General features: G+C 50.6%; 1 protein-coding gene across 1 annotated transcript; it reads left to right on the top strand.

Annotated features, from left to right (window-relative positions):
* Window positions 1-9,843: 9,843 nt before the first annotated feature.
* SLC16A6 (solute carrier family 16 member 6) lies at window positions 9,844-25,526 on the top strand (the record flags this gene model as incomplete). Its single annotated transcript, XM_084239427.1, has 6 exons — window positions 9,844-9,893; window positions 17,431-17,669; window positions 19,978-20,121; window positions 20,951-21,079; window positions 23,539-24,354; window positions 25,276-25,526. 6 exons carry the CDS (start codon window positions 9,844-9,846, stop codon window positions 25,524-25,526), a joined length of 1,629 nt encoding a protein of 542 aa, XP_084095553.1.
* Window positions 25,527-27,372: the final 1,846 nt, after the last annotated feature.

Here is a 27,372-nt window from a genome sequence, read left to right as displayed (position 1 = left end):
ACAGCGCTGTGAAGCTGCCCGCAGCCTTTGCAGCGCCGGTTTGATCCCGGCTGGCCAGCGAGGGTCCCACATGGCGTGGCAGACCTCTCCTTCTCATCCGCTGCTCCCCTCAGCAGTCCATCTGCCTGTTCTGTTCCCTGCTTTGTCTCTGGGGAGTCCACCCTCCCTCACATCTGGCCTGTATCCCGGTGCTTGTATAATAAATAAATAAATCTTAAAAAAAAAAAAAAAAGACCAAAACTGGGGGCAGGGTGGGGGAGCTCAGTCCAGGGAAGCAGTTGTTGGCAAACCCACCTTTTGGAGAACTGATCTGGGGGATGTGTTGGCCTCGTCCAGAAGCATGTTTCGAGATCCAGTGTGGTCATTTGCCAGCTGCATGCCCTCAGGTAAGTTACTGGCATGCCTCAGTTTCCACACTTAGCTGACAATTAGAGCCACGGAACACTTCCTCGACCACAAACACAACGTGAGATTGAAATAATCCAGCACATAGGAGCGTCTGCTCCGAGGGAGTTGGGGACACCAGCCGTTGTTCCCTTTCGATTGTTATGAGGAGAAAGAGGTAGCACCTGTGAGAAACTCTGAAAGAACACGATGCCAACCCAAAGCATTGCGAAAATCAGTATGAAGCAAAAACTCAGAGTTCTGAGGGCAGATGATGTGATCCAGACCCCCTGCAGCGATGGCTGCAACCGTGTCATCACTTGTCGTCAGCACGTTCTGCTGCTGGAGTCTGACCCCGGGGGAGGTGAAAGCTACACACACACAGTCACAAGCAATGCCAAAGGGAAGTGAGAAGCTACTCCAGTGTGTGTTTTCAAAAATCCAAAGGATGGGGCCTCCCTGGTGGCGCGAGGGGTTAAGACGCAACCTCTGAAGCTATCTGCAGCCACTGCAGCTAGAGTTCGATCCCCAGCCAGGGAGCTACCCACATGGCACAGCAGACCTCTCCTGTCTCCCCGCTGCTCCCTCAGCAGTGTATTTCAGTAGATCTGACTGTTCTGTTCCCCACTCTGTCTCCGGTGAATCCTCTCACCCCTGTACCTCTGGCCTACACCACAGCTCTTCTATGCATAAATAAATAAATTAAATTTTAAAAGGCATTCAGAACTCCAGAATGGTTCCTGTCCACAGTCTCATGACTGAGCCCTTTTGGCTCAGCTGAGCCAGCTCCCACTACCCAGGCACTCGGGTGACGGTGGACCTGGTCCCTGGAATAGGCTCCCTACCTGCACGTTCACCCGGGGACAGTCAACAATATGAGGTCAAGTCAAAGCGTAGAGTGGGGGCCGAGATGCAGCAATGCAAGGGAAAGCAACCTTCGCTGGTGCTGACTGAAAGTGGGGTTACAGTTCAGTATCAGAAACGCCCGTAGGAGCTATCTGTCCATGACCATCCCCTCAGGACAGGGTCGTCCGTTCTCTGCACTGCACAATTCTACACCTACTTGGGGGACCTCAGCCAGTGTTTGCTGGGCCAGGTGCACCCCACCTGCATAACCATAGCCAAGTCTGCTCTGCCTCACTCCGGAAGCACAGCTTCAGCTCATCACTTCCCAAAGTTCAAACAACCTCATCTTCCTTTTCAGAGTATTTTAATGGAGGTAGCGCTGATTGACTTCACAGGGCATGAGTCAGAGGCGCACCCACCACCAAGACACCCATGGTTTCCACCAGAGTCCACGGGGCCCACTCCCCGGTGTGCCCCACACCTCTCCCTCCCACTCTGGTCGCCTCAATTCTGCAGTCAGATTCCTGTCCTTTTTCTTTGCCTTGTTTCTCTATATCAAAAGCACTCATTCGAAAAGACTGTGTTGACTGCAGCACTACTCACAAAGGCCACGTTATGCCAACAACCTAAGTGCCAAGGACAGAGAAATGGAATATGACTCAGCGATAAAAAAGGATGAACGCTTGCCATCTGCAGCACCATGGATGGAGCTGGAGGGGACGATGCTAAGTGAAATAAGTCAGAGGAAGATCAATACCAATGACTGAATAAGGACCTAAGTTCTCCTTCCTCTTCCTTCTTCCTGTAATTGTTGAAATGCTGCATCAGGTAATACTCACACATATGTTCTTTCCTCTGAGCTAGACAGTAAACCCTGGCGGGGGGGTGGGGGTGGGGGCGCCAACCTCTGCGCTGTGGTTTTGCAGCCTGGGAGACCATTGCAATCGGCAGGTTTCCCGAGTAAGCTGGTGGGAATGGAGCAAGGGGCCAGGGGTACATGGGAGGATACTCTCTGTAGCCTACGGGTTCCCCGCTAAACAGTCTGGTGCAGAAGAAGACCAGAGCCTGCCACCAACCACAGTGGGGCAGAGTCTCCCTGGACCTCTTGCCTCCAGTCCCAGAACACCCTCTGCTTCTTGGGGATACCTCCCAGCCATCTGGAAAGAAGGCACTACTCTGCTCCAAAAGGGTTAAGCAGCTTAACACACTGTATTGTTCCAGGGAGCAGCAGGACAGGCTGCACCTGTTTAGACCAGAGAGGGAAAGCCAGCATCTCCCTGCCGTCAAGAGACCTAGCCTAGCCGGGAGCAGGTTTTATTCTCTGGGCCTTGGAGGAGCAAGCGGGGTGGGGGTGGGGGGTGTGCGATTTCCAAGTCCATCATGACCTGCCTCACTGCCTTAAAAGCTTAACACAATAAGAGCTTACTTGGCGTGTGAAAGGTGACTTCGCTAAAAGCAAAGCAACTCAAATCACTTTGCTCTGAGAACTTTGATTTTTGTTTTGTTTTCTTTGTAAGACCTCTGCAGTGGATTCGAGAGTTTATAGAGGACACTTCCAGGGACGATCCTCTTCCATTTCATTTTATATTTTTAAGTGAGAGGACAACAAAATACAGGAGCAGAAAACTACGTAGGCTGAGAAAGAAGTCTCGGAACAAAGATCCGTGTTGAAATCTAATAAAACTTACTCTGGAGTGAGTGGGAGATACACCTGGTGACTCACCATCAACACCTCATGGAATGGCACCCAGGTAGGAAGAGGTCAGAGCAGCAAGGGCCCCACCATCATGGGCAGGGTGATCAGGAGGGCCCTATCCCCAAATCCAGCATGGTCTCCCCCCGGCCCTGCCTGCTTCTCAGCCCCCTTCCCTGTGCCAGGAATCACAAGTCTTTCTGCCTCTTCTGGTGCTCACAGATGTCCTCAATCCCCCAGCCAAGAGCTACAGACCCTCACCGAGAACCAAGCACAGTGCTAAGCGGCTAAGTCTCCAACGCACGTGAGCTCAGTTAACCCAGCAACAGAGTCCTCAGCCCCCAACACCTCCATCCCCTGGTGTTACTAGCGTGATCACTATTACCTGTGTTAACTGGAATCAAGTCCCCATGACTGTGAGACTAGGAGTTTACTAGATAATCAACATGAGGATAGAAACCCAGGAAGCAGTCCAACAGCTCTGACTCCGTGAGAAATGTTCCAGCAAGCACAAGTTTGAATTTAGTTTACATAGGTGGGAACTGTGCGTCATTGACATTAGAAATGTAATTACTCTCAGCAGAGGCTTCTGGTCCTAAGTTATTTTGACATGTGGATGCTCTCTGTGCACAGAGGAAGGCAAAGCTGGGATTTAATTTTTTTTTCTCTAAAGAAGGCATGATGGAGACACAAAGCTGGGTGCCCACCATTTAAACCTTCTTTATCTGGCTCCTTGGCTAGTCATGGGGGTAAAAACACTGGCTTTACTAGAGGCATCAGGTTTTTTTTTTTTTTAATTTATTTTATTTATGCACACAAGAACTGGGGTGTAGGCAAGAGGTGTGGGGGGCGAGAGACCGAGTGAGGAGCAGAGCAGGCAGACTGACTGAAATCCACTGCTGAGGGGAGCAGCAGGTGAGACAGGAGAGGTCTGCTGCGCCATGTGGGTCAGCTCCCTGGCCAGGGATCCAACTCAGGCCTTTGTGGTGATAGTGCTGAGACTTAACCCCTAGGCCACCAAGGAGGCCCCATAAGCATCAGATTTTTTTGTGGCTGTTTCACAGACTCCAAGTCTTGCAGCTTGTGCTCTTGCCTGCTGCAGCAGGGAGGGGTCTTTCCCAGAACGTGTGACATAGAACCTGCACAGGCCCCCCTCTGGATGAGCAGAGGCAGGTAAAGGAGGTGAAGCAATTTGCCCAAGGTGACAAAGCTAGCAAGGGCCCCGCTGGGGTTCAAGGTCAGGCTTCAGAGCCCCCAGGCACCTGCCTCGCAGGCATCTTCCCTGGTCCCCTCCACCGCCCCGCGGCGGCCTCCTCGTTCAGGGTCCTCCACGCGGCTCTCGGGTTTGTTGTGCCTTCCTGAGGAGAGCTTATCCGGGAGGGCAGGAAGCACATCTTCATTATCATATAAATCTAGACCATACTCTGGGCCTGCAATTTTTTGTGGCGCAGCCTCTAAAAGAAGTTGGAAAAACAATAAATCCCCTCTCTATCAGTCAATTCGGGCTGCCACAATAAAATAGCACAGCCTGGGTGGCTTAAACAATAGAAATTTATTTTCTCGCAGTTTCAGAAGCTGGAAGCCCAAGAGCAGGCTGCCAGCGTAATGGGGTTCTGGTGAGGACCCTCTTCCTGCCCTTCTCACTCTGCTCTCAGAGGAAAGAGAGCGAGAGCAAGAGAGAGCTGAGCTTCCTCTTCTCACAGGAACACGAATCCTACCCACCACGAGAGCCCCGCTCTCTCGTGACCTGGTCTCACCCTAATTCCTCCAAATACTAGCACGAGGGGGCTTATGGCTTCCACATATGAATATGGGGCTGAAGGCCCAGAGACTCTGGTCCTTACCACCCTCACACAGCAGGAAGTCATCCTCAGTGTCTCGGGTGACTTCAAACTACAAACTATTCATGGTGATTACACCTGTACATGTTGACTTGCAAGAAAACCATCAAATCCCTATTTTAAATGTATCCAGTGTAATATAAACGCTGAAGCAATGTGAAAACCACCATGATTCCTTTAAGGATTATATGATGGCCTCCCTGGTGGCACAAGGGGTTAAGTCTCAGCACTATGAAGCTATCTACAGCCAGTGCAGCAGGAGTTCGATCCCTGGCCAGGGAGCTGACCCACATGGTGCAGCAGACCTCTCCTGCCTCGCCTGCTGCTCCCCTCAGCGTGTATTTCAGTAGATCTGCCTGTTCTGCTGCTCCCCACCCTGTGTCTGGTGAATCCTCTCACCTCCCCCCCAACACCTCTGGCCTGTACCTCAGTTCTTGGATGCAAAAAATAAAATAAAAAAATATATAAATTATATGAGAATGTGTATTAGGTCAGAAATTTTCTGTCATTTCTTATTTTTCAAAACTGTATTTTCTTTTTTTTTTTAAAAAGATTTATTTTTTATTTTTATTTATTTATACATGCACTGGGCACAGTCAGAAGCGTGGGAGGGTGAGAGAATTCACCAGAGCCAGAGCGGGGAGCAGAGCAGGCAGACTGACAAAGTACACTGCTGAGGGGAGCAACGGGCGGCAGGAGAGGTCTGGGCGCCATGTGGGACCCTACTCCGGTGGCCGGGGAGCAGCTGGGGATCGAACTGGCGCTGCAGAGGCTGCGGGCAGCTTCGCAACCCAGTGCTCAACCACTGCGCCACAGGGGAGGCCCTCAAAACTGTATTTTCATTCTATCTCAATGCAATGTGCTTTTATGTTCAAAAGTACTTAATGTCTCTTGGTGATGGTGCACAGGGGATTGGTGGAGGAAATTCTGTGGGGACTACACCTGAGGGAAAAAAAGCAAATAATGTTTAAAAATGAACAATGATGTAAAATAGATATAAATTAATTAATTAAAAAATAAAAAACCACAAAGTACTTAATGTCTTTATCCTACTTCTCTGAAATACAGACTGTGTATAAACTGAAATTAAATTTTTTGCCCTTTCTCCCACAAGTGCAAAACGAAATCCCTTCTGGGTTGAGTTACTATTGTAATTATTGCTGCATGTAATAATTCATAGTAAAACAATATAATAAAACTAGATGAATTATTCTTAATCATAACATCATTTTACTGGAAATGCATCTTTAAGATGGATGGGGGAACCTCTCAACTTGGAAGACAGTTTTCCTGAATTCAATATTTTCATAACCCCCCCCCACCCCATGCCCCAACCCCCTCAGACATTTACAGCTACAGCAGGGCACCCCAGCAAGACCCTGGCTCGGAGTAAGCAGGAGAAGGCAATTATGCAAGAATAATGGAATACCTAGCTTGTACACTGGGGGTCCTTGGATTCAGGAAAGAGATGATGTTCAGAAAATGGACTCCCCTAAAACTATCTGTGCCTCAGAACCCCTCGACAAATCTTCAAATCCCCCAAGAACATGCATTCCAGTTTAAAGGGACCTGCCTGCCTTCAAACCATCAAATATGGGTGTGGGGGAGGCCCCACAAAGCACAAGTTAGATCCAGTCCATAGACCTGGAATGTCAGTACTCCTAGATGGAAAAGTCTGTAAGGTTCTCGGCTGTCTGAGAAAGCAGATATAAAGTTTTAAAGCAAGAATTTGCTTCAAAAGAAATACACATCCACCACCCAGAACACAGGCCTTTAAGTGAGTGGGTGGGTGGCACAGAGACAGGAAGAGGGGTGGAGAAGCAGGCAATGACGCCCTCCTGGAAGCCCCCTCAAAGGCTTCCCCTCTTCACTGGCTGCTCTGGAGTCCCAGCCCTCACGGGCGGGCTAGCTCCAGACCAGATGCCTTTCAATCTACTTCCCCCAAGTCGAAGTTCTCACAGGCTGGTAAATGCAGTGAGCTTATTTGCAAGCCAGGGTCATATCTGCCTAGCAACCCAACATGAAGACTAGGACTCAACATTGACAGAGAACAGGCAGGCCAACTCTGCACAAAGGAATTTGTTCTCATGCAAATGACCCTGAGCAAGATGGCTAGAAAGAGAGAGCAAAGGGGATCGCTCTCGGTAACCAATTTATTTCCCCGGGATGTTGAGGGACATTTGAAGGGCACGATGGTGGCCCTGCCCACCGTAAATGGAGGCCCGAGGGGCTCTCCCCACCACCCCGACACGACCCAAGAGGCTGGGAGGAGAGCTGAACCCTTCACTCAATTCCTGACTTTTCTGGTTCTGTGCTCCAGACTCCAAAGGTCCTTTGTTCCTATTTAGAACGAAACAGAGTTCGTTTTGTTTGGGGGGGTTTGATTAGCATGGCAATGCGGTGCGTTCCCTCTTTCTGCTCTCCCTAGAGAAGGGAAAAAAGCAGAGGTTTTCACGCTTGATCTCACTAAGTTTGAGGGAGCAAGGTAAAGCCAGCCTCTACCCAGAGGGGGGCAGAAGTCACTGGTTTGTGGCTGATGAGACTGGGCAGAGGACGGTTTCCAGCCACCTCCCCATCAGCCCAAGGCTGGGGCAAACGTCCTCTTTGAATGAGTTCCAGTTGCAAAAGGAGCTGGGTGTTATGAAACCTGGGGTGAACCCCCCCCCAGAGCATGACTCAACTTTTCTCATCTGTAAAATGGGGGTAATGCGTGTTGGCTGCAGAAGGTTGCTGATGGGATGACAATCAGGTCACATGCATGCCACTTAATACAGTGGTTGGAACAAACCAAACGTGCAAATAATTCTTTGTAATTAAGGTAGTGAGGATAATCATTATAATACATCATTATCACCACCACCACCATCATCATGAGAGTTATGTCCCCCAAGCCCCCAAGAGCCAGCAGTTTCAACGGGTCAAATCCTCAGATGTGACTGACCAAACACTCAGTCACTTTGATGGTGTCTGCCAAGTGTTTTATTCTTTATTTTTAAAATATTTATTTATTTATTTATAGAAGCACTGGGTGCAGTCAGAAGCGCAGGAGGGTGAGAGAATTCACCAGAGCCAGAGCGGGGAGCAGAGCAGGCAGAAGGAACGAAGTACACTGCTGAGGGGAGCAGCGGGCGGCAGGAGAGGTCTGCGCGCCATGTGGGATCCTCCTCTGTGGGATCCTCCTCTGGTGGCCGGGGAGCAGTCAGGGATCGAACCTGCGCTGCAGAGGCTGCGGGCAGCTTCGCAACCCAGCGCTCAACCTCTGTGCCACCGGGGAGGCCCTGTCTGCCAAGTGTTTTAAATCGAGAAGCTGAAACACCAAGATTTTCTTGACTTGCTTAGAGTCACTGTGAGAGCTGCTAACTGCATCCTGGGCTCCTAAGCAGGACTGATACAGCCGCGCTGCTGGAATAGCTACGGTTCCATATGGAGCGCAGGGACAGGTCCTGTGCCCTGTAAGATCCCAAATGCCAAAGATGACACAGGGCACTCTGGGCATTGCTGTCCCCAAAGTGACCAGTCCTTTCTGAATACCATGATGTGGTGCTTCTTTGTGCAGGTCAGCAACTGGACTTAACAAGCCCCCCTCATCACCAGAGTAAGGCAGGGAGCGTGACCCCACCCTGCAGGCATCCTGAAACAGACTCCTCGGTTCCGAGACTCGCGACTCTCCTTTACAGATCTGGAAACTGACACTCTAGGAAGTGAAATGCCTCCCTCAAGGTTGCAACCCTAATCAGCGTTCCCGGGCCGTCCAGCACTGGCTGTGACAGGGCACCTCACAGAACACACTTGCTTCCCACCTGTCCCCTCCCGGGGCTGGCACGGCCAAGAAGGGCACCCCGCCCGCGGACGCTGTCCCCAGAAGAGGAGAGAACCAGGCAGTGAACAAGGACGGGTTTTTGTTAAAATTCCGAGCGCAGCGTCCCCGCGGCGGCGGGGCTCCCCGCACACGCTCCCCAGCTGCGCGCCCCAGAGTTTCCGACGCGTTGTCCCCACCGGGCGCGGGGAGCAGCGGAGTCCACAGAGAGACGCGGGGATCAGGACTCCGAGCAGGTCCTCGACTGGCCGTGCGCACGCGAGACGGAGACCGGGAAGCCAAGTCTGAGCGCCCTGGGGCTCCGGCATACCTGGGGTCCCGCTTTGTCCCCAGGGCGCGCCGAAACAGGCTTCCCGCTCACCTGCTGAGTTCTCAGTGACCCTGGGGCCGGGGACCTGGGGAGGTGGGGCACGGGCTCCCTAGATGTGCTGACCCCCCCTTCCTGGGGTCCGCCGGCCGCGCGGCAGCCGTGCACCTGCGTGGCGGGCGCCTGCGGCCAGGGCGGGCGCGCGCCCCGGGCGGAGATGCTGACTCAGCCCCGGGCGCCCATCTCCGCGCGCGGCGGATGCAGGAGCCGCTGCCGCAGCCCAGGGGGGAGCCAGACACCCGGAGCCGCCGGGCCGGCACGCTCCCCGGGCTCCCCTGCGGCACCCCCCCCCCACACACCGGAAAGGGAACTGTGGGGTGCGCGAGTTGACGAAATTGGGGAAGTGGGTGCAGGAAGAGGAACTCGGGGTCCGCGGTGCCGCGCGCGCAGCTCACACCCAAACTGGCAGGAACCTGTTCTCCCCGGGGCGGGCGCCGAGCCGCCGCCGCCCGCAGCGCCGCGCGGGACCAGCCCCGGGGCGCCGCTCTCCGCGCCCCTCCCAAGCCCCCACATCCTCGGGGTGCGGGCGGGCCCGGGCGGTGGGCGCGCCGGGGGTCCGCGCGCAGGGAGGCGGGCCCGCGCGCCTCCGGCCGTGGGTGCTCCGCGAGCGGGTGCAGCGCCCCGAACACGCCCGTGGCCCCCACTTGCAAAGCGCAGCGGCCGGGCGCGCGGGGCTGCGCGCGGGGGCGGGCACGCGGCGGCGCGCCAAGGACCCCGGAGGCGCAGGCGGGGGCGGCGCCGGGGGACCCCGCGGCTGGCGGGGGGCAGCGACGCCGTTACCTTCCGTGACCCCCAGCCCGGGCCCGGCGCGGGCGCGCGCGCGGCGCGGCACCGATCCACGTGGGCCAGCGCGCGCGCGCCAGGCCGGCCCCCTCCTTGGCGGCGCTCGCAGCACATGGTCGGCGGCGGCGCGCCCCCGAGGCCGGCGGAGACCGGCTGCAGCCGGTATAGGATAAGAGATAGGCGGCACGGCGAGCCCCGGGCACCCGCGGCAGCACGCGCGGCCGGGGCGCAGGCGGCCGGGGCGGGGGGCGGGGGGAGGGTGTGGTCGGGGCGCCCGAGGCGAGGGAGCGGGTCGGGGCCGGCCCTGGGAGCCGCGGGCCCCGCGCCCGGGGCTCAGCCGCCCGAGCCAACTTGCGCTAGACGCGCGCCCGCGCCCGCGCCCGAAGGGGTTAAACCTTTCTCGTGTTACCCAGAGGCTTATAAGGAGGGGGAAGCCCGGCCTCCGCCTTATTGGGAGCCTTTTGGGGTTTATTCTCTTCCCTTCTAACTTGGTGAGTTGCTTTTATTATTTTGCATGTTTAAAAGTTTGGTCGTGCCGGGTGGGGTGGTTGTTGCTGTTGTTTTTTAATCTGTGTGGGGAGCTTGGGGGGCGGGAGGGGCTCGGGGGGGCGCAGGAGACAACTTAACATCTGAACCTTTTGGAGAGGTTTTCCCGGAAAAAAAAAATTCTGGGCATCGGGAGTGCTCGGGGCCGCCGGGGGACGCGCGCTCTCCAGGGCGGGCCGCTCCGAGGTGCGGTTCCGAAGGTCCGTGTTCCCGGAGCAGCCGGTCCGGACAATGCCTCGGGGGGTCCCGGCCTTGGCGTGGCCCCCCCGCCCCGGGGAGGGGCTCCCCCGTGACGCGGGGCTCACCCCGTCGTGCGTTTTCCGCATCAAGTTGCCTGCGCGTCACGGGAACCAAATGTCAGAGGTGCCTCCCCGGGCGCGCGCGCGCGCGGGGCGCCCCCAGGTAGCCCCGGGGAAAGTGAGGGCTCCCGGCTCCCCGCACCCAGCACCCCCAGGCGGGGCGACCCCCGAGGGGGCCGGGACGTGCCCGCAGAGGCGGGTCCCGCGCGCCGTGGCCGGCAGAGCTGTCAGCCGCCGGCGGCCGGACCCGCTGCGCCCGCGCCCCCGGAGCCGCCAGCTGCAGAGCAGCCTCCTGCAGCCCAGCGGGTCTGCAGCGAGGGGGGGGAATTTTGCGAGAAAATGGGTCATTTCCTTCTGGTTTGTTTTTGCACTTGCTTGCTTTCTAAACGCAACCCCACCCTCCCCCAGCAGGCAGGTAACAGAAGTTTGTCAGGTGGCTTGTAAGTCACCAAAACCGGGGAGAGGGCGTGCTCGGGCTTAGCGGAGGTGCCCGGAAGCCGCCGGGGAAGAGCCTTTGCAACTTGTCAACCTGGAAGCTGGTCTGGTTTGCAGCTAGACGTTCAGGGCCCGCCCGTTCTCCAAGGAGGTGGTTTTTATCCTGGGAAGGAGATTTCTCGGTTATTTTACTGTTTTTTGCAAAGCCTCGTCACATGCGTGTGTTGGGTGCAAAAGCTACCAAGTGCTTATGCTGGAATCTAAGGCAGCAGCTCGCCAGACCCAAGCACCATTACATGGCAGTTAAAGGGTTAACAGGGCATCCTCTCTGGGGCCAGAGAAATACCCCTTCTCCTAATTAAGGGAAGGGCGGCCAAGAGAGAAAGTTACAGTTACAGTATGTGCATAAACAACCAGCTTCGTGGAAAAGCTGACCCCGGCTTTCCTTCTGTGGTTTTCAAAAAAAGGACTTTCCTCAGTGGAACTCCTGAGGAGGACACTCAAATTAGGGGTTTCCATACCGGGGCCTCGTAAAATGGGCGAACTGGTTGAATGCCATGATGCAAACCCAAGCTGCTTAGGCCGCCCTCCTCTTAGGTCTGGGTGGGACGGGGTTTTGATTTTTTTTTTTTTTAAAGAATTCAAATGAACTTCACCTAAATACAGATTGGTTTTGAAAACAAGGGCTGGGAACAACTTGTCTAAAGCTGTTCTCCAGACAATCCCTTTCAGAAGACCAGAGATTGCCCGAAGCTTTGCAGTCCAGGGAGTCTTTCCTCATCTCCACCCAAAGCCTGCATTTTGGACTTTGCTCAGAACTGACCCTGGATTAACACAGTCTTTAATCAGCCAATATTTTGCATTCTCCCTGCCCCCGGGTCAGAACTTTTTTTCAGCAAACCAAGTCACAGTGGGATGCTCAGGCATTAGCAGATCTCGGAGTCTTAACAGGATATTTTTTATTTCAAGTGAAGAATACCCAAGGCTAATGGGAACTACTCCCAAACGTATTTTGTTGTCCTTCCTCTGGAAGAACATCAGTGTGCATGAAGGTCGAATTTTACAGTTGAACTCAGAGGTCCTCAAGACCACCATGACTAAGATGCTTTACAGATGATGAAACTGAAGGATTAAGTGATTTCCCCAAGGTGGTGCAGCCAGTTAATGGTCAGTAGAAATAAGGACGTAGGACCTCAACAAGACAAACCTAGGGCCTGGCGTCAAAGAACATGAGTAAGATAAAAGGGTAACTTAGAGCAAGTCTGGATCAGAGCCTATCACACCGTAAGTTCTCAGGGCAGGAAATCTGAACTCTGAGTCTGGTTCAACTCCCATATTTACCTGTTGATGACACTGAAGGCCAAGGGGCACAGGATCTACCCAAGGCCACAGGTCACGCAGTGCCCACCGGTTAGATCCCCTCTCCGAGGTCCCATCCCTTCCCATCAGATAAATTCATGTGACCATGAAACCAAAACAGATAGTGTTAGGGGGAAATGATGTCCTGAGCTAATCCCATACAGGCTTTGTGGACGCCACCCCCACTCCAGACTAAAGCCATCAAGACATTGGGAAAGACAAATCCCATCACCACCAAGGGGAGGGTGTCTGGGACCTGAGGGTGGAGTGAAGCAGCCAGGTGTGGTATAAAAACCAAACACGTGGGCCTTGGGGTCTCTCGCTCGCCTCCTGGCTTCACGGCTTCTGGCTGGCGGCCAGCTCTCAGGGAGCCCTTTGGGATTCCAGATCAGCGGATCGGGTAGGACTCATTTAAAACTTTGTCTCCCACTTTTCTCCCTGAGCTGTCCATTTCCTCATTTCCCCTTTCCTTGTAAATAAACCTTTTATTAACCTTTCACATGCGCCTGCAGTAGAGCATTGATAAGTCCTTTTAAGCGTGCGGGTGAGGACCCACAGTCAGACACCCTGTTTTGTATCGGGGCTGCCCTATAACAATAGGTCTGTGTTCTGGAATTTGTGGAGACTTGTAAGTTACTGGGTTCGAAACTCAGGCCTTTCGAGTATTGCTTTGTTTATAGGGACTGCTGGCTTTTTAAGTCAGTTTCCCCATTTTGCAGAAAGAGCTGGCCTGCTGAATGGATGGAAGGAAGGAGAGGGACCAGGAAAGGGTTTATCTTGCTCTCTTCCTCACTTGATGGCTTATATAAAGAGGGAGCTGTGCATTGCTTCAGGGATGCCCCAAGCTCCTATTTTGTTTCATGAACTCTTATTGAGCACATACTATGTGTCACGTGCTGTGCTTGGCTCGGGCTCTGGGGCAGAATGTGGACTGCTCTGCCCTGCAGGAGCCAGCCCTTCTGCAAAATGCCCAAGCCATCATCCAGCATGTTCTAGAACCAGGTTATTAATTCTATGGTGATTCCATACTGTGGTCTTTATTTCAGAGGTTACCATACTAGGATGCTGGACTCATAAGCTTTGGGGTGGGAGTGGATTCTGGAGTGTCAGCTTTGCTTTATGAGATTCCCAGTAATAAGAGAGCTGACCTCCAAAAACCTGAGGGTGTGGGCAGAAGTTCTATTTGGATCTAGCTTCAGTGCAGTAGCATAGATGCAAAGCAGACTTTAAAAAAGCAAACAAAGGAACACCCAAAAAAGGTTCAGGAAGTAGAAGTAGAGAAATCAAAAGTCGGCTGTCTTGTAGCCAGCTGTCACCAAGCAACCTCACTAGCTCTGGGCTCCTGCACGCCCACCTTTGCAAGATCTAGTCTGGCTACTTCCTCTTAGCTCGCTGGCCCCCTTGAGCCACCCAGTGTGGCCTGCAGAACCAAGCAGTTACTAGCACCCAGTGCAAAATGCAAAAGCCCCAGCTGTGAAAGCTGAATGGAACCTTAAGGAGTCCCACCGACCTCCTTGTTTGACAGATGAGGAGCTCAGGCCCAGAGACGTGGGAACTTTCTCAAGGTCAAACAGTTCAGTGGTGAAACAGCTCCTCGACCCCTCCACACATGCAGGTCAAGAGGGCAAGTAGCTTTGAAAACAAAAATTGCTCCATCACCTCTATTAAATACCTCCCTCCCTGGCCCTTAAAATGCTGTCCCGGTTTTGTCTGAAAGCAGAGGAGGTGTAGGGCTCCCCTAGACAAGGATGCAAGAGCCTAAGGCGTGGCCTGCAACATGCTTGCGGCTGAGGCCTGGCCACCTGCTTCGTGGTATCACACCACTGCTTTTTGGTTCATTACTGTTCACAAGGGAACTATGCTAATGTAAGGTGCTAACGGTGAGCACAGCTGGACACTGGGTATAAGCGACCCCTCTGTATGGCCTTGGCAACTCTTAAAAAAACCTCAGACTACTCTAAAATTTAACAATACATTTCACGAATACACATTCATTCATTAAATTAAATGCTATCCTGGAGGCTGACACAGCAGGGCCCCGGAAGGTAGAAAGTTGGTTCTGGACCATTTTAGGCACGAATTCTCTGGAGCTGAGTTTTTTTGCATTTTGCAAAGTGAGTAGGATTTTACAAAAAGATGGACAAGATGAGTCCCAGATTCCCTTTGAGCTTAAATATTCTGCAGTTCTGACTCTCCCCTGACCTTACAGCTTAGTCATGATCCCCCCACTTTGCCAGCCCAAGCCCTTCGTCACAAGAGGCAAGGAGGAAGAGAAGACATCCGTCTCCAGATCGGAAAAGCTGGCTCCTGATGACGGGAGGTCAGCTCACCTTTGCACCAAAATTGCCACTTAGCCCTGCTCCCCCACATCTAATCCAACAAGACTCTGGCTCTTGATTCCAGAGTGATTGGAGGGTACAATGCGATTCAATTCTCTTTGGGGTCTTTACCAATTTCATCCCCATAGGCCCTCTGTCAAACATTCTGAGGTCACAGGGGCACCTTCTGGATCAGAACAGTGGTGCCAACGTGACCTTGGACTTCACAGCCACCTGGTCCTGACAGCTTGTTGGAAATGTACTAAACTCTGGGAGGTCATGACTGGATGGTTTTAAATATGATGCTTCTCAGCCTCCAGGCCCCTTATTATCATCAAAAAGAATGACACCCACAGAGGCCAGGACGATCTGTACTCTCATTACCTAGTAGGTACATTGCTAAAAATAAATAATAAAAGTTGTGTGCAAGGTACTGGGGTTGGGGGCAGATGGAGGGATCCAAAGAGATCTAGACCCCAGCTTTTGTTCTCTGTGAGCTTAGAATTTAATGGAGCTTACAGATAAGTGCATAAAAGTACACAATACCCCACTATGGCCGGTACCTGTCACATGGGGCAAAGGAAGCACTGTGGAGGGAGGGGTGGCGTGTGGCCTTTGGGTGCCGGCAGGAGGCCACGGCCGCAGGCAAGGCGGTCAGCACCCAAAGAGCAAGAGACAGGAAGAAATGAGGCTGCAGAAATACGTTGGGGTCCAGTGAGGAAGGACATTGGGAGGCTGACTAACCAGTGGGTTTTGTGGTTCCAAGAAAGGAAGGCCATTCACAGTCCGAGCAAACACAGGTTTTGACAATGCACGGTTTCAAAAATATTCCTTGTCCTGGACACGCGGAGCTGGTTACAGGCTAGCAAAGGAGTCCTGAGCTCACAAGGAAAAGCTCCAACAAACAGCCTGGTGGGAGGTGACATGGTGGGGAGGTGGTGAAGTCTGAGGCCCTGAGCTCCCCGACTTCCCCTCCCACCCCCGTCCTACTCCCTGGAGACAGAACTAGTCTAGGCAATGCTGCCAGCACTTTCTCTTTGGCCTTGTAAGTCTTCAACCGGTACCTCTTTTCATCCCTCTGCTCCAGCTGCCTCATCTTAGGGGTGAACTTTGAAAATCTGATGAAGGAGGGATGGTGAAAACCTCACTTGCTGGAGGGTCCTGGGCTCCTGTCTCAAATCAGTTGCTTCCCATAACGGGGAACATTATGATGAGCTGAGCTGTGACTGGCCTTGCCAGCTCCATCACCCTTGGAAGAACGCACGGACCCAAGTCCGAAGGCCAAGGCCTTTGCTGCAGAGACCACCAGCTGCGGACAGCATCTTCTGCCCCATGTCATTCAAGCAAACACTTGGTAGTCATGAGGCCAGTGAGCCCAGAGCCCTTCAAAGCACCAGGTTTGTGGGGATGGTGCTATCAGCACGATGAACAATATGAAGTCAGATTTGCTGCTTTTTAAGATTGACGGTAAATTCAGATTATTAGATGCTAGTATCAGAAATTGGCAAGTCTACTCGATAGATGATGTTGAGTCCTGTTATTTTGTCAACTGCCCTCCATTATCGATAAAACCGTTCTCAGTACTTGAGCATGACACCTTATAGTCAACCTCAACATTCACTGGGGTACAGCTATGTAATCGTAGAGAATTATATAGTTGCCACAGAAGAGCCGAAGGCCACAGGCTCGTTTGTTGTTATAGCTATTGATTTTCAGTTGCACTCACACACAGCTCTGTTTCAGAGTCTGTCTAGTTGCAAAGGCTTTGAAGATGAGGGATCATGTGCTAGAGCCCCATGCAGAAGACTTAAGTCAACTCCTCCCCCCCCCCAACTATTAAATACAGTGTATCATCTTATTGAGCTTGTTCTGATGGTTGTTGAGGTTTGAACAAAAACGTAGGTGAGGTTTGGCATAACTGGGTTAAGTTCACCAACTGCCCAGGCCTTGCTAGTTGGTGCAGCTTTATTTATTCATTACATGCTACAGTATTTGTTATGTGTGAATTCAGTTGCTAACACACCAATTGGTGACCAACTGTAGGAGTTAACTCACGCTAACAAACTCCCAGAAGACAGGACTCCCACCTTTTGATTAATAGTTACATGCCGTCCTGAGTCCCTGTGTACGTGCAGGGGACACCAGATCATCATCAGAAGGTTGCTCCGTGGGAAGTGGGCTAAGGAGAGATAGCTTCATTCAGCGGCAGCCAGCAGAGATGGTATCTCAAGCCTTTGTCCCGTGGAAGGGGCTAGATGTACTGTCCATATTGGCCTCTTAGCCTCTTTTTTTTTTTTTTTTAGTCTTCATTTCTGGTTAATATTCCCATGGTTGGTTCAGTCTTCCTGCACCTAACTTGTCTGCAAGTTCAACATCAAGCATCCACACTTGGTCTGGAGGCCAGTCGCTGTCTTTCAAGATGCCTCTAATAGTCCGTCCTGATCCTTATGTTGGTTTGTTCCATTAAACCATCACAGCTCGGAAGTCTTCATTCCAAATGCTATGGGGACTCCACATATATATGTATAATGATTAAATCTATAAAATATATACTAAATATATATACTAAATAATAAATCTATATATAATTATTAATACCCAAGGACTTTATACTAAGAGCACATGATTTAATTATTCATCAGAAACACGAAAGGGGTTCTTCTCGCTGATCTTTGCCAGAGAGGGTGAGCGTCAACCTTCACGCTATTGCTGATCTGAATTTTTTTCGACTTTTCATTTCAGATTAAGAATGACCCAAAAGAAATCGCGGCTTTGTTCCACAGCCAATGTTTATACTCAAGTGCCTGATGGAGGATGGGGCTGGGCTGTAGCTGTTTCTTTCTTCTTCGTTGAAATCTTTACCTACGGCATCATCAAATCATTCGGTGTCTTCTTCAATGATTTAATGGACAGTTTTGATGAATCTAATAGCAGGATCTCATGGATCATATCAATCTGTGTATTTGTCTTAACATTTACAGGTGAGTACATCTGTCCCCTTCAGCACTCTATGAGCAGAGGCCCCTTAATTTGCCTAGCTACCAATGGTCCCGTGTTTATACCAAGCATTTCCTTTTGTGACCTGTTGGCCCTTCCTTGCCCCAATTAATATGGTTTCAAGGGGACAGGAATAAATGCCAGTTTTGTGGTGAAGCTCTCAAAATGCTAGGCCCTCATCCTCATGCTTAAGAAACAGATTGGAGGGCCCCCCTGGTGGCGCAGGGGTTGAAGACAGCACCATCGGGCTGTGTCGCCAGCCACTGCAACCTGAGTTCAATCCCCGGCCAAGGATCTGACCCACTCTGTCTCTGGTGAATCCTCTCACCGCCCCCCCCCCACACACACACACCTCTGGTCTACACTCCAGTTCTTGTATGCATAAATAAATGAATCTTTAAAAAAAAAAAAGAAACAGATTAGGAATGTACAGCTATGGATACATGAAAGAAGACTATGGGATGGTATGAAAGACTAATGTAAAATTACAAATACTGTTTGGGGGTACACTCTGAATCCAAACACCTGCTTCCCTCTAGGACCTTTGTAGCTAAGGTCTCACAGCATCAAATTAAGAAGGGCTCCAGTATAACGTCTAACATACTAACGTTTTCTTGATCCTAAATAGGCCTAATTCAAATACAGCTACCAGATCTCAGGACCACCCTGGCACTGCCTCCTGCAGGAGTTTTGGGGACGAGCCCCCAGTTCCAGCTGGAGTATAAAATACTTCATTTTGAAACTGTAAAATGTTTCCTTCTCAGAAAGACCATTTCAGCACATTAGAACCCAAGTTTTGTATTTGGCCATCTAAATAAAAAGAAAAGCCCTTACCTTCAGTTTTAGCTCGTTAATAGCCAAAGGAAACAATGTAATCTGCAGGAAATTTCCAGTTAATACTATTATACCAGGAGATACTGTTCCTAAATGCTATTACTTCTAGTAGTTAATGCTTTGGGTCAACATACTGCCTAAAAATAATTATAGTGGTTTCATTATGGGCTGTAGTTTTTGTTTTTTTTTTCTTACTCAGTAGCTAACCAAATTACTGCAAAAACCAAGACCATTATGGGATGTGAACCAATAGCCAGAGGAAGCGATAACGGAGCGAGTTCCGAAACAGGCACCGGTGCCCTGGCGGAGTGCAGGGCTGGTGGCACTGGATTGCTGCTTCCTCAACTGGAAGATGCCGCCAAATTCACTATTCCTTTACCCTCTGCCAACATAAGAGCTGTAGGGACTAACCCCAGCACAATGTGGTGCTTTTTTTTTCCAGCATGTTCTGTTCTGCATTGCTCTTCCTTCACCCCCACGGTTCCCCTGGCCCAGTCTGCTTGTCAGGATCAGCCTCAGCCAAGTGACACAGAACTAGGCTGCCAGATGTCGGTGTCCTGGGACAGTACAGAAACAAGCAAGGTGCACAGCAGCAGCCACCCTCCTGTGGGTGTGCGAAACTGAGACTTCACCCCATGCTCACCATATTTCACTTTCAGAAGAGCCCGGCGAAACTGAGCTAGTATTTCACCCTAATTAGAGCTTCTTAAGAATCCAAAGCACAGCCTACAGGGGGAAAAAATGACTCAACACTTGCAGGAAAAACCATTTTTTTTTAAAGATTTATTTTTATTTATGCATATAAGAACTGGGGTACAAGCCTGAGGTGCAGGTGGTGGGGCTAAGAGGATTCACCAGAGACAAGAATGGGGAACAGAACAGGCAGACTGACTGAAATCCACTGCTGAGGGAAGCAGCGTGGAGACAGGAGAGGTCTGCTGTGCCATGTGGGTAGCTCCCTGGCGGGGGTGGGGGGGTCAAACTCGTGCTGCAGAGGCTGCGGATTGCTTCATAGTGCTGTGACTTAACCTCTTGCGCCACCAGGGAGGCCCAGGAGAAACCATTTTTATTACTGGATAACATAAACATGAACCTGATATTATAGGTGCTCGTGATGAGTGCAAATCTTCCATGTGAAAATCTAGATGTCAACTTTACCCTATGACATTGCACCCTCTCTAAGGAGCTGGGAAGAATATGATCCAATGTAAACAAATACTGAAATATGGTGGTGACTTAGGGGTGAGCTGGTGGTGGGTGCCCTATGATGGGGATTATTAGAAATGAATTAACAGTGCAACGATTCTTGAACTGCCTTAAGTAACCAGTGCATAAGGTGTGTGATATAGTTTTCATCGTCTCTCTGTGTTCAAGACTTCAAAGCAGGATCTTATTAAAGCTCATGATCAGGCCATGCACGGCGAGTTAAAATAGCACCTTGCGGGGTCTCCATTACAGCGCCCCTCTCCACGGTCCTGAGCGCCCGATTCGGACACCGGCTGGTGGTGATGGCCGGAGGGCTGCTCGTCAGCAGCGGGATGGTGGCGGCATCTTTCTCACACAAGGTTTACCAGATGTACATCGCCATCGGCCTCGTGTCTGGTGAGTGCTTCTCCTGGATGCACAAATTCCCCCCGTGCTTAGTTTGAGCAACAAAGAAGAACAGGGAGGAATGAAACCCAAAATGTATTTCTTCCTCTCTCTTTTGTCTTTCAAATGAACAACATCCCAGGTCAGTGGTTTTGACCTGGGGCTGCAGGACCCAGGGGACACGGGGAGGTATGCCCACGAGTTCTTATATAACATTTATCAATAATAAAGGGAACTTCTCTTGCATGATAGTTTGTAGCCAAAAACATATTTCACAAGGGATGATTTGAATTTCCTTAGCCAGTATCTCTCAAATAGGGGTCCAAGGGGCCTGAGCTGTAGGAGAGGGTCCAGTGTGTTATTCTTGGGGTGCTAAGAAGACTTTTTTCGCTTTATAATGAGTGTACATTCCTCGCAGATGATTTATCAGATATCCATTTAAAAGGGTGCAAATTGTAACTAAGTATCTATAGTGAAGGTCTATATACTTTTTAAGTCTTTGTTTCTGTACTCTCAAAACCTACTTACTTCCAACTAGCAGTCTTCTATAAAAACTATATTCAGTAATAGTTTGGTCCATCGTGAATTATATAATTTTGAAAAAAATGCAGAAAAGGGGGAACCAGAAAGCAGGTTTTATGCACCTCGCAGCCCTCTACAACTCTTAGAGCTTATCAAGACCTCTGAACCCATTTTTCTTTGCTGTGGCACCTTTTTCAGAATAAATTTACTGGACTCCCAGCAGAATCACACAGATCCCACCTGTTCCAACACATCTTCCCAGTATCAATTAGTGTTTTTGTTTGTTTGTTTTTTTTTTTTTTTTTACTTTCTTCCACAGGTTTGGGATATTGCTTTAGCTTTCTCCCGACGGTAACCATCCTGTCCCAGTACTTTGACAAGAGACGCTCGGTGGTCACTGCGGTCGCGTCCACAGGAGAATGCTTCGCCATGTTTGCTTTTGCACCAGGTAGGTGTCTCCAGCGTGGAACAGGGGAGCAGTCCCACTGTTCTTGCTGCACTCAGCTGGGCGGGTGGTCATGGCTACTGTCTGCATGACAGGAGAGAAGCTCATTTGCTGTCTACTCCAGTAAATGTTTAGGCTCCTTAATCCCCCTCTTTGGAGTTCAAACCTTTTAATACTAGTCCAAGTTCTCATAAATGGGAAGGCACGTGACCCACATGTAGTGACAAGGCGTGAGATGTCCGTTCCTACACAAACCATGTAGTGATTTGGGATGGTTCATACTGTTATTCCTCTTTTTTGTCCAAAGAGCCATATTCCATGTGGATTTAAGTTATGCTGATGAAGTCAGTTTCATTATCTGTGTGTGGGTTACTGCACAGTGAAATTTTTTTAAAGATTTATTTATTTATGCATACAAGAACTGGGGTACAGCCCAGAGGTGAAGGGTGTGAGAGGATTCACCAGAGACAGAGTGGGGAGCAGAACAGGCGGATCAACTGAAATACACTGCTGAGGGGAGCAGCGGGCGAGACAGGAGAGGTCTGCTTCGCTGGGCAGCTCCCTGGCCGGGGATCGAACTCATGCTGCAGAGGCTGCGGATAGCTTCATAGGTTGTGTCTTAACCCCTGCACCACTAGGGGGGCCCCGCACAGTGAGATTTTTATCCCTGGTCTGTTTCCCTCGCTTAACATGAATATGTGAACCACACTCCCGTAAGCAGTAGACAGATAACCTCGGAGACCCAGCTTCACTCCTTGCTCCGCTGTTTCTTGATGGGTCTGTCCACGGGTTACATTTTGTTCAAAGGAGACACATGTGGAATTACTTAGGCGTGAGAGGCCATAATGTGTGAGTCTGTTCAGATAGTTCAGAAAAATGAATGTATCTGTCATCGAGAGACAGAGACAGAAACATGTTAATGTGGGGATTTTGCTAAAGGGTGAGCAAGGATGGGGAGCCATTTTTTCCACTTTTCTGTTGGTTTTAAGTTTTTCTAAAGCAAGGGCTGAGGGGAAAGCGCATGGGTGCCCCGTGAATGTGCTGAGGGTGCGCTGGGCCTTGTCCCCTCACCGGGCATCTCCCTGGCATCTGGTAGGCGCTTGGACAAAGTTAGAGAAAGGAATTCAGACCAATATTGCCAAATGAGTATAAAGCACTTTGAAATGCCCACGTCGAAAGTATTTTGCAATCTTCCATTTCCCATACTAACGGGGGGAACAAGAGGTGTGAACAAAGACACATGGTGCAGAAGCGAGCAGAACCCCCCAAGGAGGGCGGCTGCCTTGCTGAGCTGACTTCTGGGTAACCACACACCTGCCAGTTCTCAAAGAATCACAAGAGGGTAAAGTGAACATTCTGCCTTTCTGGGATGATGAAGAAGGTACTTTAGGGTTTGTGGAGCCTGCGTTACCTGATGTCACTGTGGGGCTCTGTATCCCCTTGGGCAACACCCCTAACCTCACATTCCTCCAGTGAAAGTGAGGGGGTGCCCAGCTGGCCTCTGCAGGCTGCCTCTGGCCAGCAGCCAGACCCAGCCTCCTGGCAGGATGGGGGGGTGGGGTGGGGTGGTAACTCTGTAGTTAAAGACCTTCCACGAGATGGAACTGGGAGCCCTGGGTCAGTTAATTTTAGGAGAGTCATGCACGCTCCTACTCTCTGCTTCTCACGTAATCCATTACTATTCAGGGTTGAGTGAGTGCTGTAAATGATTTGGCTCTGGGGCTGGCAAATTCTGTTTTTAAAAGTCAGATAGTCATATTTTAGGCTTCACGGTCCCTAGGTCTGCCGATTTCCTCCCAGCGGCACCCACTGGGGTCAACGAATGAGCGTGGCTGCAGCCCCCCAAACCCATTGTCAAAACTGGGTTCAGCCGGCAGCCAGTGCTGATAACCATGACCAAGAGCCCAGACTCATTTCACTTTGCACTTCCACCTAGGGACACCCCCCACCCCCTCACCAAAGCACCTTTGGAGCCAGGACCGAAAACCTTGGTTTCCAGATAATCATCATCACAGCCATGTTCTCCTTCTGGGTTCATAAGGGCACCAAAGCTCAGTGAGAGATAGTCCAGGCCTGCATTGTCGCGGCTGAGTAGATCTTTACACAAGTCATGAGGAAATCTGCATCCTTACTTCTTCCTGGTACTTCCCCCTGGCCTGGGGTCCATTTTTCACTTATGCATACAAGAGCTGGGGTGCAGGCCAGAGGTGGGTGGAGGAGAGGACTCACCAGAGACAGAGTGGGGAGCAGAACAGGTGGATCCACTGAAATACACTGCTGAGGGGAGCAGCGGGCGAGACAGGAGAGGTCTGCGGTGCCATGTGGGTAGCTCCCTGGCCAGGATCATGCAGCAGAGGCTGGTGATAGCTTTGTAGTGCTGAGACTAAACCCCTTGGGCCACCAGGGAGTCCCCTAGAGCCCATTTCTAACCTGAGTCCTCTCCCTCTCCCCCACCTGCCCAGCCATCACGGCTCTGAAGGAGCACATCGGCTGGAGGTGCAGCCTCCTCTTCGTGGGGCTGCTGCAGCTCAACATCGTGGTCTGTGGGGCGCTGCTGAGACCCATCATCATCAGACCTCCGGGGTCCCCCAAAGTCATGACCCAGGAACACCGCAAAGAAGCGCAGTACATGCTGGAGAACGAGAAAACACGCACCTCCATTGATTCCATCGACTCAGGAGTAGAGCTCACTACCTCACCCAAAAACGTGCCTAGTCAGGGCGGCGGGGAGCCCGAGGCCAGGGCGCCTGCACAGCAGAACCTGGTGCCCGCCAGGCCCCGGCCCAGCGCCCACGGGACCCCGCTGCTGGACTTCTCGGTCTTGAAGGAGAAGGGCTTCATCTGCTACGCGCTGTTCGGGCTCTTTGCCACGCTGGGCTTCTTCGCACCGTCACTCTACATCATCCCACTGGGCATCAGCCTGGGCATCGAGCAGGACCGCGCGGCCTACCTGCTGTCCACCATGGCGATCGCCGAGGTGTTCGGCAGGATCGGGGCCGGCGTGGTGCTCAACAGGGAGCCCATCCGCAAGATCTACATTGAACTCATCTGCGTCGTCTTCCTGACCGGGTCGCTGTTTGCCTTTACTTTTGCGACTGAGTTCTGGGGCCTCATGTCCTGTAGCATATTTTTTGGGTGCATGGTTGGGACGGTCGCCGGGACCCACATCCCGCTGCTCGCCGAGGAGGATGTGGTGGGGATCGAGAAGATGCCCTCAGCCGCCGGCGTGTACGTCTTCATCCAGAGTCTGTCGGGGCTGGCGGGCCCGCCCCTTGCAGGTAACAAACGCGAAAAACGCGCCATGGTGCGGGGCAGGATTGTGCTTTTTTTTTTTTTAAGATTTATTTATTTATACAAGAATGGGGGTACAGGCCAGAGACACGGGAGGGTGAGAGGATTCACCGGAGACGGAGCAGGGTGCAGAATAGGCAGACTGACGAAATACACTGCTGAGGGGAGCAGCGGGCGAGAGAGGAGAGGTCTGCTGCGCCATGTGGGTTGCTCCCTGGAAGGCCGGGGATTGAACTCGTGCTGCAGTAGCTGGCGATAGCTTGATAGTGCTGAGACTTTACCCCTGCGCCACCAGGGAGGTCCCGGATTTGGTGTGTTTCCTGTGTGTTTTCTTTCCCTGGTCTCAGCTTTGGAAATGTCTGAAAATTTGAGAATCGTGGTCTCTCTGAGATAGGAAATCACAATTTACAAGTGATCTTAATAGTCCCTGTTCTTGATTTTGTAGCCCAGCTCAGATAAACATCCTTCGTTTTATACTTGGTATACTGCCCAACCAAGTTCACCCCTTCAGTTAGGAGACAGTTTAAGGCCACGCCTTGAGAATCAGCAAAGTGTAGGAAGGATAAAAATCAAGAGGACGACGAAGGAAATCAGATTGATTCCAAATGATTGACTTGTTTAGCCATCCACGAGTTTAAAAAAGAAAGGAAAATTACCTTTCCAAAGGAACATGTTTCCAACTGTCCCACGTTTAGATACCTCGGGGCACCATCGCCCCCCTGGCTTCTAGGAGCTAAGTGTGCTTCCTGCTCGGTTCTCTCCTCAAGAAAGGATGCTGCCTGGGCACCCTTTATTCTTTAGAGACACAAAACTAAGAAGGCCAAGAAACGCGAACTTTCTGGTTTTGAAGGGAGCCTGGGTAAGGGTGTGTGGAGGGGTTGCTAATGGAGGCACATGCTTTCTCCCAGGTCTGCTGGTGGATCAGAGCAAGATTTACAGCAGAGCCTTCTACTCCTGCGCGGTGGGCATGACCCTGGCGGCCCTGTGCCTGGCGCTCGTGAGACCCTGCAAGCAGGGGCTGTGCCAGCGCCGCCTCGCCCGCGAAGCAAAGGCGGAGGGCCAGCGCGGGAAAGCGTCACAGGACATCCCTGAAGACTTCCTGGAAATGGACCTTGGGAAAAATGAGCATAAAGTTCCTGCAAAAGCGGAGCCGGTATGATGTGCTTTTAGCCCATGACGTCACCTGCCTGGTGGCCGAGAGGGGCCGGGGACACAGCCTGCGGGGGCCTGAGCGCTTTGTCCACTTTAAATGACCTTTTTAAGGAATGTATCCATGAACACCACCACCACCACCATCCTTTTATTTTTTTTTTCTTTTAAGTTTTCCTTTTTGCATGTTTTTCAAGCCAAAACAGAAACAACCAAACACTCTTCCACCCGGTGATCTGGCTGTGCTCGGTAGCGAGACAAAGATGCCAGGATCACGCTGGTGCACGCTGAGGTGTTAAAACAGTGACGTGAGCCAGCGAAGTGGTTTGAAGAGCAATCACCTATGATCGTGCAGGTCCTGGAAATGAAATCGGCCATTCAAAAAAAAAAAAAAATCTTTAATTATTTTTGGAATGTCTCATTTTCAGAAATGAGTACATTGTTTGAGGCTTTGAAAAATATGGAGCTTTCCATTAACTGATGGCCTCCACTTCCCAAATTTCCCATGGAAATGCAGTACAGTCTAACACCAAACCTTTGGCTAATTCACAGAAATTTAAAAATCTGTCTATAACTTGAACTTCATAAATGTGAAGATGATCACTTCTTTTTAAGGCCAGTCATTACCAGAAGTATTTCCATACAGAGTAGCTAAAATGGCATTCAAAAAATATCTTTCCTTTTGCTTTTAAATATTCAGAAATATGTGATCGTAGTGTCTTTAATTTAAATCACTATTTATTATTAAGTTATTCTAGGATGATTAATCAAAAGAGAAAAAAATCTGACACCCTAGTAGCCTCTTACCTCCTTTCTGCAGTCCTTAAATGCCTCACAGAAGGCCAAGTTACAATGATTCTCCAATTTGATTTAAGGCAACGTGTGCTATTTAAAGGGGGAAATGACTAGAAAATCGCCTTAGCTTTTTTCAATAATTTGTTTTATCACCTAAGAATACTTGAGGATCTTCTTTGATCGGACTTATATTTCACTGAATTGTTGCAGCATTTCTGATTTTTTTTCTTAAAAAAAAAAATAACATCAAACTGTTGAAGCATCTCTTATTTTACGTGGGGTAGCAGAGACATTTACTTTACCTTCACGAACGACAGGTTGCAATTTATACCTTCTCATCTTCTCTAAGCTTGGATTGCTCCAAGTGGCCAGAGTTACCAGGTAACTTAGTGACTTTTTTGGAGCGACATTATACATGTGGCATTTCTTGCGTTAGCATCTTCCCATAAAGAAGGCCAGTGTGAGGTTTATAAGTGACTTCTCACTCGCCTGGAACGAATTCCATTTTACAGGTGATAAGCAAAGCTCGCTGCCCCATCTTCCTTAGACTTTACTGTTAATTTACGAAAACTCAGGGGGAAAAATAACAAGCCTAGTTTGGTTACAGGTACACACAAGCTTGAATATTTCTCTGCACTGAAATGGAAGTGGCATATTTCATCACCACCTGCTACTTTTTGTATAGCATTTTATCAGCCATAGAAATAGGACAATCTGTAAAACTCTGGGGAGGGCAGAGGAGAAAGTGACAAAGTGTCTGCCATACACACACACCTGAAATAAGGTGGATGCAGCAAATTTCTGTCACAGCTTGAGAAGGACTTTGGGCTTGTGGCAGTTTTGCAAACACGTGACTTCAGCACTTTACACCATTTTTTACTATGAATGTTCAATACAATTTAGTATTTATAACTGATCTCTGAGCGATCTGCTCTGTCCATTCTGTTAACTGCATGAAAAAAAAAAAGATGTATGCCAATTTCAGTTTGTCGATCAAGGTTTTAAATGTCTGGAAGAAAATGAAAATAAGACTGCTGATTTGTTCTGTATTTGTGATATTC

This window comes from Talpa europaea (genome assembly GCF_964194135.1).
Source record: "Talpa europaea genome assembly, chromosome: 7".
NCBI classification, from domain to species: domain Eukaryota; kingdom Metazoa; phylum Chordata; class Mammalia; order Eulipotyphla; family Talpidae; genus Talpa; species Talpa europaea.
Note: the sequence above shows the minus strand (reverse complement) of the source record. Positions and strands in the feature narration are given on the sequence as shown.